General features: G+C 34.5%; 1 protein-coding gene across 10 annotated transcripts; it reads right to left on the reverse strand.

Moving 5' to 3' along the window:
* Positions 1-498: 498 nt before the first annotated feature.
* Positions 499-17,737, reverse strand: LOC106162488 (uncharacterized). 10 transcript variants are annotated; one of them, XM_086999337.1, is made up of 12 exons: positions 16,779-17,736; positions 14,754-14,846; positions 9,235-9,427; positions 8,556-8,773; positions 8,126-8,236; positions 7,513-7,578; positions 6,810-6,846; positions 3,426-5,600; positions 3,023-3,119; positions 2,494-2,665; positions 2,228-2,315; positions 499-1,970 (listed from the first exon to the last, which is right to left on the reverse strand). In XM_086999337.1, exon 8 carries the CDS (start codon positions 4,900-4,902, stop codon positions 3,940-3,942), a length of 963 nt encoding a protein of 320 aa, XP_086855463.1. In that variant the 5' UTR covers positions 4,903-5,600; positions 6,810-6,846; positions 7,513-7,578; positions 8,126-8,236; positions 8,556-8,773; positions 9,235-9,427; positions 14,754-14,846; positions 16,779-17,736; the 3' UTR covers positions 499-1,970; positions 2,228-2,315; positions 2,494-2,665; positions 3,023-3,119; positions 3,426-3,939. The 10 variants fall into 10 exon arrangements, with proteins under 10 accessions (XP_086855463.1, XP_086855457.1, XP_086855459.1 ...); XM_086999331.1 differs by adding an exon at positions 11,334-11,425 and having other exon boundaries at positions 2,228-2,665; positions 16,718-17,736; XM_086999332.1 differs by having other exon boundaries at positions 500-1,970; positions 2,228-2,665; positions 3,426-3,592; positions 3,935-5,600; positions 16,779-17,737.
* Positions 17,738-18,715: the final 978 nt, after the last annotated feature.

The following is an 18,715-nucleotide window of genomic DNA, read 5'->3' on the forward strand; positions in this document are numbered from 1 at the left end:
GTAGCAAGTGACAGTTTGGGGGGTCATTTAAAGGTACTGCAGCCGGGGTCCGCCATATAGATAAACGTCCTAATAAAATATTCGTTCCGATAGATACGCCTCTATACATACAGGGGCAGATCCAGAGGTATTTTCTGACAGTCTTCCAAATTATCTTTTTTGATCCATCCTCCAATTTTGACCGTCTTCCGACAGAAAAATAGATGCCCATCAGTGTAAAATGTACCCCTGCAGCCGAATTTGAAAAACTAGTAAAGATTTATTGTTGTCTGTTATCATCAAATATACTATTTAATTATACAGAATATCTTTCAGTAAAGCACTCCATAAAAGAAAGCATAATCCATTAACTTGGGGGTAATCAAAATATATATAAATTTGTATATTTTTAATTGGAAAATCTTCTTATTGATATTATTCCATTTTTAACAAATATTGAGGGATTTTTCTTATAAAAATTAAAGTGAAAGGAAAAAGATTAGAGGGAGAAAAAGAGCAACAATTGAACATAAACATTTTCCCCCAAAACATCCTTTATTTCAGTAAAATAAGGGAGAACATACATAATATTGGCATGCACACTCTCAAAAACAAAAAAAATACTGTTTGACAAGTATCTAAAAATCAAAATTAATATATCTCATACTTAAAGAACAATGCACTAACACTAAAAGAACAAACAAAATTTCAAGTACAGCAATATGGTATCAACAGGCCTCTATTCAAACAAATAAAAAATACATCAATTGAACAATTTTAAATATCCAATTTGCTTCATTTTGAAATTATAAACATAGCGAAGGATTGAATTTGACAAACTGCACTGATATAATTTTATTTTCCAATTTTGACTCTTTATTTTACAAGACATGATAACAGATTTACCATCATTTTTATATAATCAACTAACAAAATTGTTAAAATGCAGAATTTGTCAAAAGAACACATTTATCAAATTTATGTTTGTAATATGTTCAATAATGAGACGTTTATGACTAAGAATTGAACCTGAGGAAAAACCACTTATACAAAAAAAAAAAAAAATGAATGTTGTAAAAATTATAAAAATAAAGCTGATTTTCAAACTCATCCAGTATATGAATATTCATCAGTTTTGTAAGTTTGCAGACAAAATAGTTTTCTACTTATCGTTATAACACTGAAAGTGCATGGCAAAGACGGTGATGACAGACGCATGTGACAGCAATATGTTCAGACACTTCTGTCTGTAAATAAAAATCATATATAAGTAATGTTGCAATGGAGAGGGACTAATTTTCTTCCAGCCTTCTTAAAGCTTTTGTATTGATCAAATATTGATAAAATTACCATCCGAAGACGTCTATTAAATGTCACATGACATATAGTTCAAAGCCAGAAGGAAAAAACCATCAACATGTCTTGTATGCTATTAAATATAAATTTATCTTCTACCCGTTTCTGAACCAAGACAATAGTTCTTGGAATGTTGAGTACACCAAGGAATCCAACACAGATATATTTCTAGGATGATGTTTTAAAACAAACTGCAAATTGCTGTTTTGTATTTTCATCTGGAATCATATCAACTCCACTTGCTACACTGACTGAGCTGTATCATTTCCCCTCACATTTTAAAGTAATTAATACATTCTTTATGTGGTATATGGACTGTGATCTCTGATGACTGGTTGTCTGCTACCCCATTGGAATGAGTGGGTCATTGGGGCTGGCCATGCCCTGTTTTAGGTTTAGCACGTTTTTTGGTTTGTTGTAGTCTTCAAAAAAGACAAGCACTTTAGACTAATGAATAAAAAGAAAATTTCCAGTTATTGAAGCTATTTACTCCATTCTGTGCCACAGAGCTGTCATATGCTAAGTCTGGCATGCTGATGGCCACAACCTTTTCTCCATGGAAAGCCAGTTCCTGCAGGTGCCCCAGTCTGAATTCACCCCCTCCCCATTCAAATGCAGCTAGGGCCTTGCCCATACTGAAATAACAGCAACAACTATTTCAATATGCAAGGGAATTGTTTGTTATCATTACCAAAAGATTAATATTTGGACATATATTAAGTATTAAATAAGTCTTTAAAAAATTGTTGCAATGATTATACCTTATATGCCTTTAAGAAAAAACAGTTTGATAATGAATAACTTATTTTCTAAGATGCATTTGATATCATCTAAGATGACTTAACAATTTTTTCTTAAAATTCTTTGCAAGAGAGAGAGAGAGAAATCTTACCTTCTTCTTTGCAGAAATAGGAACACAACAATAACTGCCTCTAATAGGATGACCCCAAGTATAATGGGGACCACAATGGCAGCTGTTTCTGAAATAACATATTTACTGGGAATGTATCAAATCAAGAAGGGAAATAATTCATTGAAGAAGCAACAGGGACTTATTTACAATATGATAAAAATACCATACAGCAATTTAACTAGAACAACCAAGACTGACATAAGATGAATTTAATCTTAGATGCAAAAATGTTAAAAGAAACTTACTATGAGATATGATAATCAACAAAATGAAATTTTAAACCAAATACAGTTTTTCAAATTTGACCTCAAAAAGGATCTTGATTAAAGATTATGTAGTCTACTATCAACTTATGTGAACTTGCATCAGCTCCAGTGAAAGCTGAAGGCTCCTTTTCACAGTATTCTCCATAATACTCTGAAATTTGATCAAATTTATTCAAATACAGAGTGACAAAATTTTTGACTTTAGATAAAATAAAAACAAAAACTCAATCCACCATTTCAGATGTAGGCAAGCCATGCTGCATTTTTCTTTAATTATATCAATTCATAAACATGGGTAGATTTCACAAGATAAACAGCCAGTATACAACAGCATACCCTGGTTTTCCTCAACTGCACAAACTCCATGAATGTATTTTTGATTTGCAAAATCATCAGCTTGGCACCAACTTTACTTTATCTTCATATTAAAGTCTTCATGTGTATAATAAAATAAAATGCAATCAAATGGAATACGCTTAAATACCACATATATAAGAAAAGCTAATACCTTCACCCAGACATCCGCGGGCTGCATACAACACCTGGGCATTGCTCTCTGACATAATGTAAATTTTTTCGTGAATTGCATTTCCACAATTCACTTGCTGGAAATAAAAATTAAAGTCTTACAATCGTGCAGGTTACATTTGAAGTGATTTAGCATACTTTTATTGTTAATGGTAGTAAAAATTGACAAATGAAAATATTTGCTCAGAAAGTATGACTAATTCCATTTTAAAACAAAGATATGGGAAGGCATGGAAGATGGAGAGCTTGCATTAAAACAAAGCTCTTTTGTGAGTGATAATCCATTCAATTTTTAAGAATTTGGGCAATTTCTTATCCCCTAATGCCTTTTCATGACTTATCAAATGCTTATTAGGGTGGGGTGTGGGTGGGGGGAAGCTTACCTCAGGTGGCTTCTGTGTTTGTGAGTTCACAATCTGCAAAGTCCATCAAAATTGGTAATTGGATGAGTGTCCTGTCTCAACAACCCTACATAACACTCCAGGGACACTACATGTGTCAGGCATCAGATCGATGGTAGGGTTTTCTCAAAGGTTTCCATCTTAAAATGCTGATATGGAATGAACCGATTTAATTTCTTTAGATTCAGAATTAATCTGTATTCACCATTTTCTTTTTGTCTCAAAAAAATCGGTGATAAAATTTGGCCTGCTTCACTATTCACAGGAATAATCACTTTCATGTCCAATAATTTTTTAATTTCTATGTCAATAATGGACATTTCTAACCTATTAAACTTGCAATTTGATTTCACAATGGCGGGAATCCCACCGTTGAAATCTAGATTAATATGACAATGCTTTACAATGTCAAGAATAAATAGGTCACTTGTAATCAGTTTCCATTGATCAATAAAGTCAGCCAATCTACCTGCTTCAAAATAATTATTTACCTCATTTATTGCTTGGGCAGATTCCTCTGTCCCCTGCGTACATAGTTTTTTGCAAAAGAAGGCCCTGCTCCAGGATCATCCTGCCACACTCTGGGTCTTCCCCCTCCAGTAGGTCGATTAACACCTCTGTACACAGATCCACGGCCTCTGGCACCACGTCCTCTACGTCCTCTGAGAGATCTGTCAAACAATTTATGTTTGATTTTTGAGCAATCCTCTATATCCCTTGCCATTTTGGGAAGATCGTCTCCAAATAAAAATTTTTGGCTGTAAGTCAGCTCATGACTGCAGAGGTGAGCATATTCTCCGCTCAATTGCGGTTTCAAAAAATCTTTCCTTGTCATATTTATCTGCCTGTTCATATGTCCCATGAGTGCTAGGACATCGTTGCAGTTTTCGATCATGCTGCCAATATGATCACTCGTGTCCTTTTCTGGATTCCTTTCGTATAAGGCCATCTGGTTTACAGTTTTAACTAAAATGTTTGCACCTTTAACCAAAGTATGTGCTATGTTTTGCATTTTCCTATCGTTTGCTTTGGTCCAACCTGGGACCTGGTCCCATATCAACTGGTTGGTTTTCACGACTTGCAGGTAATCACAGTTACCTGGCCTGTGGTTCTGTTTTATCAACTCGTTTAGATGTTGTTCGTCCAGGCCATTCATAAAAAGATCGTTCACAGTTTTGGCCAGCACATCATCCACGTTGTCGGCCATTTCCTCCGACATGTTAAACTTCTTGGCCATGTGCTTAAACAGGTTGTCTTCCGTGTCGGGAAGATACGAGTCCAACTTCCTTTTTTCACCCGATGTGCCTGCCTCCTCCGGCTCAACACATTCATTATCGACGTAAACTTTGTCGTCATACTGAGAATATTGCGCCTCCATATTATCAATACGGCTGACGATGTTCTCTAACCTGCCGTCCTGAGCGTCCACAGAGGCTTTTAAAGATACCAGTAATGACATAATATTATCCTCTGACGAGGATTTCTCCACAGACTTAGGGTTTTTGGAAGCCGACTTCCCTTTACCCTTCAATCGGTAGGGGGTGTAACTTCATCCCTGCACAAGATTTTGTCACCAATGTGGCAAAGTTGACCACAAGTCTCTGGACTATAATCCTGTGCTGTCATTTTTTATGGAGTTATGAACCCCTAATAACAGATTTCCATTCAACAAAGGCATCATTTTGCTTTGTTAATGATTAAATCTGAACTAAGGCTTTTAAGAAAAATTGCTGGCAGGGTTTTGGAATATTAAATGGTGTCATTAAATTTGTGTTAAAACAGTGTTTGTGCGTGCTCAGGTAAAAGAGAAATGTGACATGACGTGTGTAAATGCTAATTAATTTTGTCATGAAACACTGAAGATATATTTATTATCCAAAATGATGTATGTTTTCAATAAATAAGGAGTTTTTGGCAAATGTTTAGTAATATAGTATCCTTAAAAAAGACAAAGTTTCATAATTTTATAATCCAAACTCAGTTTCGGCACCTAGTTTTTGTGCATCTCCACACTCCAGCCCATGTTTCTTCCTCACCAGCCATAATACACATCTCCATACTCCAGCCCATGTTTCTTCCTCTGATCGAGTCACCAGCCATAATACACATTCCTTTTGCATTATGTCAACCATGAATCAGGCTGAAGTGGCAATCCCTCTACAAATATATAAAGAGAGAAAATGAAAATGTAATTAATATAGGCTTGCACATTCACTTAAATAAATGAATGATTAAAATATAGGGCAATGCCTAAACCATATCAAAAACAAAAAAATGGGCACCACCTCCAGTATTGCACTTGACAAGGTCTACAAAATGCAATAAAACAGAGATCTCTGGCATTTACCATTCCAGATTTAGAGCGAGTTTTCAGTTTCGGTATCTAATGGCGGCTTCTCCCGTGAAAATGCACCGATTGACCCCAAACTCTCAAAGATGAAAGGAGTCCCCAATGGTAACCCCTCACTAAAATAGGAGAGCTTAGGGCTGCATAGTTTCCAAAAATTAGCACAAACAAATATTTTTTTACAGAAAATTCCCATTTTTAGAAAATTTTGGCTTGTTTGACCTTGAAAAAACAGTCAAAAGTCAAATCCAAGGACATATTTAGAATCTCCACATATGACTTTCGGTCAGACTTCTGTAGTAATTTTTCCCATAATTCCTTTGGTTTGGGAGATATTTAGCATTGAATTTTCAAAAATTTTGACAAGGGTGCATTTCAACAAGCGTCACGCCCAGGCCAGTGCACTGACGGAGACAAAAAAACCAGGGTGTTTAAGTTGAGATTATATGTGACCTAAATCCAAGAGATGGGGACACAGGTCCTTGCGGTCTAGGAGGAGAAGCGGTAACGGTGATTTGTTTCCGGCGCCCGACTGCGGAGCCAGCGGAGCTGTACGAGACGGGTTGGGACTAAAACCATGAGTACCGCCAGCGTACACGCTTAATAAGATTCATATTAAGAAAATGCCCATCCTCATAAATGCAGAATATTAAATATAAACCAAGCTAAACATTGGACTTTACTTTATATAGATTCCTGATTAAGTAATATAAGCCAGTTGATGGCACTGATTGAAATTTTAAATGAAATATGATGTTACCCTTTTCTGCATTCTTCATTGAGCTCACGGCAGCCACCTTTTATTAAATAATAAAGCCCACCAGAATGGACTATTCTGGCAATCAAAGTTCTGAAGCTTATATAAATGCCAAGAATATTGTCAAGGGATAACAAATCATACGAGATCCATACTATACTTTACAATAAATACATTGTAAACAACTCAGAAATGTAATAAATTCTATTATACCACCAAAACAGAAGTTATCATAATTATGTGTTAATTAAGTTGAACTTACTTTGGGTCTTTATATTCATTGCCAAAATCTCAAATGCCTGTGAAATGAAAAAAAAAAAAAAAAAAAAAAAAAAAAAAAACTTACAATTTCAACCTGACAGTGATAATATAAACTTTTTTAGTCAATGATGTATGATTTCATCATTAACTTTACAAATTTTGCATTTATATTATTTTGTTAGTCAGAAAAATTAACTCACTTTTTGTTTAATAAACTTTGCTCCAAAGTAACCAGCTTTTTTTTTTTTTTTTTTTTTTTTTTTGTGAACAGTATCCCTTAATAAAGTTTGCATGCCTTTGAAGTTTAGGTATGTCTATGTTTTGTTGAGGTTACAAACTATTGTCTGAACCGTGAAGCAATTTAGCATCTTAAACTGCCTTCCCACAGATTTTAGATTGATCTATCCCCATAGGAAGTCTCACTAGATAACTGTCAGCTTAGCCAGCTGAAACGTCTGTCCGGCCTACTAAAAGCTGACAGCAATTGATCATGAACCCCCAGGGAGTTAGGTCAATCCAGATAGATCAATCTAAATCTTTGGGAATGCAGTCTTAGAAAAACTGTAATTAAAACTTAAATGCCTTTACATTTTTCACCTACGTTTCCTTTTCTTCTTCACTTGAACTATCCACAAAATACAAAATTCTAGTGGTTTTACAATTGGAACATGGTAGAAAAACCATAATTTTTTTAATTTCCTTACGTTTTGCAATCTTTGAGAGTCACGTTCATCCTAAGTGCCGGACAGGCAATTATAATCCTCTACAATCTGAAAAACAAAATTAATAATTTGAATATATATATATATATATATATATATATATATATATATATTGATATATAAATTCTTTTATGTAATTATTTGTGTATTAATTTTTTGAGATGTACAGACACAGATGTCACTACGATCATGTAGTTGTCACTTGCGTCTTTCGTCACCATTCACTTTCAGTGATAACACCATAAGTGGAAAAACACTAACTTTTCTCTTAAAACTTTTGAACTCTCATGTTTCTGAGGTCTATGCTAGTTACACATCCCTAATATATGTGTTACTTGTTGTGCACAATTAAAACTTGGTGTTGATTTTGCTGTTAGGCCTAATTCATTATTGCATCTAATGTTGTGTATCATTTAATGTTACATCTGGTCAACACCATTATACGGCTCAGAGACATAGACAATAACAAAACCAACAGTGAAAAAACTAGGTATATAGGATGATATCATGGACTGAACACTACAGTAATGAGGAAGTACTAAATAATCTAAAAATGAAAAGATAATTGTTGAACACCACAAGAAAACAAAATTACCTCATTTTGGAGATATCATAAGGAAAAATAATTTGCAGCTGTTGTTGTTAAAACCTGCTTTTTCAATAGGAATTAGCCATCCACAGACAGGTAGAGAATGGAAAGGGTACTCTGGAAAAAGAGCAATATAATTGAAAAAAACTGAAAATAACACTGAAAACACTGGCAAATTCCATGACTTAAAATAGTTCAACATTAATAATTTTGTCAAATCTAGTCCAATGTTTCTGATATTTGTACAAATTAAGCTTAACAACAATAAAAATCTTGTTTGTTTTTTTTTTTAAGTGTAATTTTTTTTATGAAATTGATAATCAGAAGAGTGAGAATTAACCAGATTTAGTTTCTAAATTGCAATGTATTATTTACTCTCAAAGAAAACAGCAAATGTGATGATTTGGGGTTGTTTGAGTAAGAGGTGGCAAATTACCTATAAGTTCTATCTGGAAAACAATATAAACCCATACAAAACTCCTTACTACCAATGGCAGATGCAGATTACTGCTTACAATGGGTTTCTGGAATGGGTTGTTGTTACCACAATATTTGACAAATCTTGCCACATATCATGTATTGTAATCATGGATAAGAGATAGTACTGCTCTTGATGCTGTCTTTTACTGCCAGCTTTTTCATGTTAAGGGTACTCTGGAAAAAGAATAATATAAATAAAAAAACTGAAAATTACATTGAAAAGACTGGCAAATTCAATGACTTAAAATAGTTAAATGTTTACAATTTTGTAAAATCTAGTCCAATATTACTGAAATTTGTACAAATGATGCTGAACAACAATAAAAATCTGTGATAAGCTGATCAGTTGACTGTGTCTAATTAAAAGTATTTTTTCAGACAATATATTTGAACAAACTGAAAATTACATTGAAGATTGGCAATAAAAATATGTGATAAGCTGATCAGTTGTCTGTCTTTTTTTAAGCATCAGTTTTTTTTGGAAAGAGAGAAGAGTGAGAATTAACCAAAACTAATATTTCAACATTGAACTGTATTATTTACTCTCAAAGAAAACTGCAAACATGATGATTTGAGGTTGTTTGTGTAAGAGGTTGCAAATTACTTATAAGTATTATATGGAAAACAATATATACCCATACAAGACTTCTACTTATTACCAATGCCAGATGCAGATTATGGGTTTCTGGAATGGGTTGCTGTTAGCACAATATTGACTATGTCCTAAATCTTGCCACATATCATGTATTGTACACATGGATAAGACATAGTGCTGCTCTTGGTGCTGTCTTAAGCTTTCACTGCCTGCTTTTTCATGTTAAGGGTACTCTGGAAAAAGAATAATATAACTAAACAAGGCAGCAAAGCTGTCAAATGTACAGACAAAAACAGAAAATAAAAATGCAGATAAACAGGTCATTTTGTCAATTTAGATGCAATAATAAATAATGCTTATAATAGCACAGTCAATCAACACTGAATTTTAATCATGCACAACAGGTAACATGGTCAATAACAGGAGCAGATCCAGAGATATTTTCTGACAGTATTCCAAATTATCTTTGTTGATCCATCCTCCATTTTTGATAGTTTTCCAACAGAAAAAAATAGATACCCATCAATGTAAACTTTAAATCTGACCGTCATCTGGAAGACCCAGAAGATGATCTCAATCCGCTGCAATAAGATTACAGTTTCAGGACAATGAGCGTTCAAATTCTTATAATGAAAATCCCAATAAGTTTCTTTCCTGTAAGTGTGAGAGGAATAAGTGACATGGTTTTCCTTTAATGGTCACTATGGAAGCAGCTACGGCAATAGGTTTTCTTCAATTTTGATGCAATATTACACAATGCTTAACAGCATATCATGACCATCAATAATAATAATAAAATAAAAGTATTATGGATATTCAGAAAATGTGACTAGCAAAAGTCTTCAAGCCCATGGAAGTTCAAAGTCACATCTTGAAAATCCCAAAATGTAAACAAGAGATAACTGTACTGAAAAGAGTTTATTTCCATTTTCAACACCTTTTTTACATAAAACAAAATAATCAATTTACTGTCATTTTTATATGATCAACTGAGAACAGTGTTGTCAAAGGAAAAATATCAAGAGAATATTTGAAATGTCCAACTTGCTCCATTCTGAGATTCTGAACTTGGTGAATGATTTAATCTGACAAACTGCAATGATATGAGTTTACTTCCATTTCTGACACTTTATTACACAATACACAATAACAGGTTTACTGCCATTTTTATATAATCAATTAACAATATTGTTAAAAAGGAGAAAATGTCAAAAGAACACTTTTAACATATCTAATTAGTCCTATAATGAGATTGTTAACATGACTAAGAATTAAATCTGAAGAAAAACCACTTATATACAAAAAAGGCATAACTTCATCAAAACTTAAAGCAATAATAACTCTTCCTTTGAGATTCAAAATTCCGCATGAAATACATCGTAAACAACGCATGGAAATATATTCTATTGTATTTTACCACTAAAACGGCCGTTATTGTAGTAAAACTAAAATCTGTGCTTGTCAATAGGGCTTACGATGCTTTTCTTCCCGGTCATCAAGGCATTCGTTGCTAATGACGTAATGGTGTCACGCGGATTCTCGCGTTCATTCGAGACCAAAATAACATATGGCGGCAAACGCATTAATGCAGACGCAGACGTAAGTTGCGAGTTTTTGTACAGTGCGTCGGATAACGAAAAGCCCAGAATGGCACACATTGTGGATATTAATGTATTTTAACAAAAAGACGAATATATCTCATGAATCTTATATAGTGTTGTTGTTGTCTGCTTTTCCCGCGGTTTTAAGTAGGTCAACATTGACTATGCGATGTCAGAGAGAGCTCCGTCAGTTAAAATCTCTTAAGAGATTTTAACAAAAAACCGTACGTTTAGGAAAAAAACCCTGGATTAACTTTGAATGCAGGAATGGGGTCGCTGACCATTGGTAAGTACGGGAAAATTGCCGTTTACTCCAGGAAAATCCAATTTTTGGCCAAAATGAAGAGTTATTATGACTTTAACTGATCGAACTTATTTTCAAACTTGATCTGTATATTATTCAGACTGATCACTGCTGTGAGTTGCGAGACAATAGGCTGATCAATTATCCTTGAAATGTGTTATCAGTGTTGCATATATGCTGAAAAAAAAGCACAACTTTTGTAATGGTTTGATCAAGCTGATTTTCAAACTCTACCTGTATTTTAGTAAGACTGATCACTCCTGTAGGTTTCAAGACAATAGGCCTATCAGTTTTCCTTGAAATGTGTTATCAGTGTTGTACATATGCTGAAAAAAGCAAAAAAAAAACAATATAACTTATTAAACAATGGCCCGATCATGTCGATTTTCAAACTTGCCCTTCGTATTATCAATGTTAATCAGTTCTGTAAGTTTCAAGCCAAAAGGTAAAATGGTTCTCCACTTCTTGTCTTATCAGTGTTGCATGGATGCTGAAAAAAGTGAAAAATAACAGCATAACTATGGAAAAAATCATGCTGATTTTCAAACTTGACCTGCGTATTATCAATATTCATCAGTTCTGTAAATTTCAAGCCAAAAGGTAAAATGGTTTTCCACTTATATCGTGTAATCAGTGTTGCACATATGCTGAAAAAAGTAAAAGAACAATATAACTTATTAAATAACGGTCCTATCATGGTGATTTTTCGAATTTAACTTACGTATTATAAATATTCATCGGTTTAAGTTTCAAGCCCAAAGGTAAAACGGTTTTCCACTTATTGTGTTATCGGTGTTGCATATAGGCTGAAAGAATGAAAAAACTTAGATAAAAATAGCCCCATCATGCTGATTTTCAAACTTGACCTTGGTATTATGAATATTCATCAGTTCTGTGAGTTTCAAGCTAAAAGGTAAAACAGTGTGCCACTTATCATGTTATCAGTGAAAGCGCATGGCAACGACGGTGACGGCAACAGCAACAGCAGACACAGGTGACGGTTACATGTACAGACACACCTGTGTCTGTACATAAAAATCTGAAATAAGCTGATCACTTCCCTGTTTCCAATTTAAGTGTAGTTAATTGATATCAGAAGAGTGAGAATTAATACAAGTCAGCAAAGCTGTCAAATGTACAGACAAAAAAACAGGCAATAACTATGCAGAAAATAGACTACTGTCAATTCTGATGCAAAAGTAAATTATGTTAAACTGCAAATTCAACACCAAATTTAAATTATGCTCAACAGGTAATACCAATGTAAGTAAAATGTGTAACAAGTTAACACTTTGAAAATGTTTAACCTCCAGAAAAAGAAGCCAATTAGACTGCTTTTCAAATTCAGGCTGCATTTTAGTCCTGTATTTCTTTTTAGAAAGTTAGGCAATCATAAGTAACATGGTTTTCCCATAATGGTCCTCATGGCAGCAGCACGTTTTTTTCAAATTTTGATGCAATATTACATAATGTTTAACAGCATAATGACCATCAATTTTAATAATAAAATATTAGTATTATGGATATTCAGAAAATGTGACTAGCAAAGGTCTTCAGGCCCATGGAACTTCAAAGTCACAACAACAAAAAAAGCATAACTACTACAATAGTTGCCCCGATCATGCTGATTTTCGAACATGACCTGCGTTTTATGAATATTCATCAGCTTTGTAAATATATAGCCAAAAAGTAAAACTGCCTTCCACTTATCGTGTTTACAATGAAAGTGCATGGCGTCGGCGACAGAGACAGTGACGGCGACGACAGACGCAGGTGATGGCAATATGTACAGACACATCTGTGCATATTTACTGTATTGTTTGAGACCAGTAAGTGACATGGTTTTTCTTAAATGGTCATTATGGGAGCAGTGCCCAAAATAGGTTTTTTTCAAATTTTGATGCAATATTACATAATGTTTAACAGCATAATGACCATCAATTTTTAATAATAAAATATTAGTATCATGGATATTCAGAAAATGTGACTAGCAAAGGTCTTCAGGCCCATGGAACTTCAAAGTCACAACTTGAAAATGCCAAAATGTAAACAAGACAGCACTGTTCTGAAATGGTTTTTTTTTTTTATTTATAACAATTTTTTTAACATAAAACAAAATTAACAGGTTACTGCCATTTTTATACGATCAACTAAGAAAATTGATGACATGGGAAAAATATCAATACAACAGTGCTGAATGTCCAATTTCCTCCATTCTGAGATTCTGAACATAGTGAATGATTGAATCTGACAAACTGCAATGATATGAGTTTATTTCCATTTTTGAAACTTTATTACACAATACACGATAACAAGCTTACCATCATTTTTACAAAATCAACTAATAATGTTGTAAAGATGCAGGAAATGTCAACCAAACACTTTTACATATCTTATTAGTTCAATAATGAGACTGTTAACATGCCTAAGAGTTGAATCTGAGGAAATGTGAAAAAACAGCATAACTTCTAAAATAATGCCCCGATTATGCTGATTTTCGAACTCAACCTACATTTTAGTAAGACTGACCACTCCTGTGAGTTTAATGACAATTGGCCTATCTGTTTTTCTTATATTGTGTTTACAGTGTTGCATATATGCTGAAAAATGAACAAGACAGCACTGTTCTGAAATGGGTTTATTTCCATTTTTAACACTATTTAAACATAAAACAAAATAAACAGTTTACTGCAATTTTTTTATGATCAACTAAGAAAATTGATGAGATGGGGAAAATATCAAAAGAACAGTGTTAAATGTCCATTTTCCTCCATTCTGAGATTCTGAACAAAGTGAATGATTGAATCTGACAAACTGCAATGATATGAGTTTATTTCCATTTTTGACACTTTATTACACAATACATGATAACAAGTTTACCATCATTTTTACATAATCAACTAACAATGTTGTAAACATGCAGGAAATGTCAAACAAACACTTTTATGTATCTTATTAGTTCAATAATGAGACTGTTAATATGCCTAAGAGTTGAATTTGAGGAAATGTGAAAAAACAGCATAACTTCTAAAATAATGGCCCAATTATGCTGATTTTCGAACTCAACCTGTGTTTTAGTAAGATTGCCCACTCCTGTGAGTTTAATGACAATTGGCCTATCTGTTTTTCTTATATTGTGTTTACAGTGTTGCATATATGCTGAAAAATGAAAAAACAGCATAACTACTAAAATAGTGGCCCGATCATGCCGATTTATGTACTTGACCTGCGTTTTAGTAAGATTGATTACTCCTGTGAGTTTCAAGACAACAGGCCTAACGGATTTCCTTAAAATGTGTTTACAGTGTTGCATATATGCTGAAAAAAGAAAAAACAGCATAACTTCTACAATAATGGCCCGATCATGCTGATTTTCAAACTTGACCTGCGTTTTATGAATATTCATCAGCTCTGTAAATATAAAGCCAAAAAGTAAAACTGTCCTCCACTTATCGTGTTTACAAGGAAAGTGCACGGCATCGGCGACGGCATCGGCATCGGCATCGGCGACGGCATCGGCGACGACAGACGCAGGTGATGGCAATATGTACAGACACATCTGTGTCTGTACATAAAAAACAAATATTTCAAAATTGCAACTAGAAAAGCACTCCAAGAGCGCAGACCTCTGCCATGGCAGCAATTTTTGATTACTTTTGATTGATTATTGATCCAGATCATCACCAATCTGTTCCTTGGCCCACCACACCACTAATCATCTGTTCCTTGGCCCACTTCTGACAGTTCCTGAAAATTTCATCAAAATCAGTCCATAACTTTTTGAGTTATGTTGATGACAGACCGACAAACAGACAAACAAACAGGGGTGAAAAGATAACCTCCTTGGCGGAGGTAATAAATTTCAAATAAAGCATCAAATGTGATGACTTGTGTTTGTTTGGTGTGTGTGTGTGTGTGTGTGTTTGTGTCAGGGCACTTTATACAGTATATATTGGTATCTGTAAATCTCATACTACGTGAGTGATCTTTTCTTATAATAAAGATGAGAATCCTAACACACACTAAAAGCCACCTTCAACTCTGCAAGGGGCACTGCCAAAACACACATCCTCAGAGGCCCAGCTCTGAATCATGTTATTTTGGTAAAGTGGAATTCAACTAGGGCATGAGCCGACCACCCACAACACTGCAACCAGTCCACCCTCCCCCTTATCAGACCGGCAGTGCCACTACTATGCCTTGTCTACCACGATCAGAGGCGAGACGCCTCTATCATACCAATCACGGAATGTCCTTTTCAGGCCACCATGTGTGTGTGTGTGTGTGTGTGTGTGTGTGTGTGTGTGTGTGTATATATATATATATATATATATATATATATATATATATATATCGGTATCTATAAATCTCATGCTACGTAGGCGAGACACCTACCTCCTCATCAAAGGCAATCTTTTCTCATAATAAAGGCGAGAAGCCTAACACACTCTAAAAGTCGCCTTCAACTCTGCAAGGGGCACTGTCAAAACACACATCCTCAACATCCTCAGAGGCCCAGCTCTGAATCGTGTTATTTTGGTAAAGTGGAATTCATCTACAGCATGAGCCGACCACCCCCAACACTTAGGTCAAAGGTCAATTTCAAGTTCAGAGTAAGGTTGCCAGTATGTGACTTCCTATACAAGTTCAATAGTAAATATGGGCCTAATTCTGCCAGTCTTGGAGATGTAAGGGACTAAAATGGGTGTATCTTTGCTAATTTTGGAATTACAGTAATGTGCCATAAAATTTGTACAGAAGAAGTTAATTGAAATGACAAAAAGATTGTTTTGCTTGAAATTCATGAAATGGTGGGTGCTGAGAAATTCCAATTTTCGAATTTCATGGAATTCTGTCATTTTTGACCCCAAGTTGTCTGTCCCTCACTAAGCCTAATGTTATCTTTTCCTGACATTCAAAATTTATGGCATATTACTGTATTTCATATTCTATTTTCACAACACGTTGCACTTTTTGACACAGCACAACTCGTAAACCGTATGGAAAACAAAAAAATGGGCACCACTTCAAGTGTTGGGCTTGACATGCTCCACAAAATGCAAAAGAATAAGAGGTCTCTAGCATTTACGGTTCCTGAATTAGAGAGAATTTTTAGTTTTGGCATCTTATGGCGGCTACTCCCAAGAATATGCACTGATTGACCCCAAACTCAGGAGGATGAAAAATAACCTTAAGGTTAACACCTGCCCATAATATTATAGGCAAGGTCTGTGTAGTTTCTGAAAATCAGTAGCAATAAAAATTTTTTTGCAAAAAATTCGTTTTTTTAGTTTTTTAATCCAAGAGATGGGTACGCAGGCTCTTGAAGTCTAGGAGGAAAAATGGTAACGGTGACTTGGCGGCAAAGCCAGCGAAATATGAGTGTCAGGACTAAAACTATGTGTACCGCCAGCGCCTACGCTGGTGGTACAATGAAAATCTGAGATAAGATTATCACTTCACTGTTTCCAATTTAAGTGTAGTTAATTGGCAATTGATATCAGAAAAGTGAGAAATCACAAAAACAAATATTTCAATATTGCAATAAATCATTTTATCTCAAATGAAACATCAAATGTGATGACTTGTGCTTGTTTGTGTAGGAAGTGGCAAATTACCTATTATTGTCATCTGGAAAACAATATATATCCATTCAAGACCTCTCCTTACTACCAATACCTGGTGCAGATTCCTCCTTCAGTGGGTTTCTGGAATCAGGCTGTTAGCACAAACCATTTGACAATGTCCTAAATCTTGCCACATATCAGGTATTGTACACATGGATGAGACAGAACTGCTCTTGATGCTGTTTTTCACTGCCTGTTTTTTCTATAGGCATTAGCCATGACCAGACAGGTAGAGTCAGTCCACCAAGAAGCCTCCATGCTGCAAGGCAAGGGTTACCTGGAAAAAGGAGACAGGGTGAAGTAGTGAAGAGATGAACATTATTTTATAAAAGACAAAGCCCTGATAGGCAACCACATCAATGTTAGAAAAAAATTAAACTATGGTGTACTGTCAAGCATTCAAAAGGGTATGGCAGAGACAAGTGGTGTGTTGAATGACCTGTCATAAGAAGTCACACTTGTGACTGCAGAGATTGATACATTTATCTATTTGCAAAGTAAAAAGTGATAATAAAATATCTATTAATGTTTCATGTGAAATGTGCAAAAAAAAATTAAACAACTGTTAAACTGCGATAAGCTTTTCTGTTGACCATGTGTATTTGATGTGTAATTTTAGACAGTATATTCAAGAAAACTAAAAATTATATTGAAAATACAAACAAATTCCATGGCTTAAAACTAGAAAAGCAGACCTTCGCCAAGGCAGCAAAGTCTCCACCCAATGCCGTTTCACTCCTTAATTTTCATTCCATAATGATTTAGTTTTTTGATTTTTGATTATTGATTGATTAATGATCCGGATGACCACCATCTGTTCCTTGGCCCACTTCTGACAGTTCCAGAAAATTTCATCAAAACCGGTCCATGACAAATCTGGTCCAATTTACGTGAAATTTTATAAATGATGCTTTAGAACAATAAAAATCTGAGATAAGCTTATCAGTTGCCTGCATCTAATGAAAAGCATTTTTTGGACAATGTATTTGAGAAAACTGAAAATTACATTGAAATGACTGGCAAATATGCCATGGCTTCTAATAGTTAAAGGGATAATAACTCTTCGTTTTAGCCAAAAAATGAATTTTCCTGGAGTAAACAACAATTTTCCCATACTAACCAATGGTTAATGAATCCATTTTTACATTCAAAGTTAGTCTCTTAAGAGATTATAACAGAGTATAGCTATCAATGGAGGTCACGTGGTCTGAAGACAAGCTCATATATCAGAATAATAGCTGTAACTGCCGTTTTTGTGGTAAAACAGAATATATTATATTTCTATGAGTTGTTCACAATGTTTTTATTGTGAAATATAGATATCATATGAAGAGTTATTATCCCTTTAAACGTTAATAATTTAGACAAATCTGGTCCAACGTTTGTGAAATTTGTATAAATGATGCTTAAGAACAATAAAAAATCTGAGATAAGCTAATGACTTCACTGTTTCTAATTTATTAAGTCTAGTTAATTGGCAATTGATATCAGAAGAGTGAGAATTAACAAAAACAAATATTTCAATATTGCAATAAATCATTTCATCTCAAATGAAACATCAAATGTGATGACTTGTGTTTGTTTGTGTAGGAAGTGGCAAATTACCTATTACTGTCATCTGGAAAACAATATATACCCATTCAAGACTTCTCCTTACTACCAATACCAGATGCAGATTTCTCCTTACAGTGTGATCTGGAAACAGGCTGTTAACACACACCATTTGACAATGTCCTGAATCTTGCCACAGGGATTCCTGGAAAAAGGAGACGGGGTGAATTAGTGAAGAGGCAAAGTTAAACATAATTTTTTAAAAGACAGAGGCCTGACAAGGCACCAGCAGCAATGTAAGAAAACTACACAATAAAGCTGACAAATATACAGGCACCATACAGGAAACAAGGCAGTAAAGCTGACAAATGTTCAGAGGCAGAAAAGAGTGTACCAAATAATGTTTTGGCCAATTCTGATGCACTATCACATAATGCT

Source organism: Lingula anatina, chromosome 1, assembly GCF_051362555.1.
Source record: "Lingula anatina isolate TDL-2025a chromosome 1, LinAna3.0, whole genome shotgun sequence".
Lineage (NCBI taxonomy): Eukaryota > Metazoa > Brachiopoda > Lingulata > Lingulida > Lingulidae > Lingula > Lingula anatina.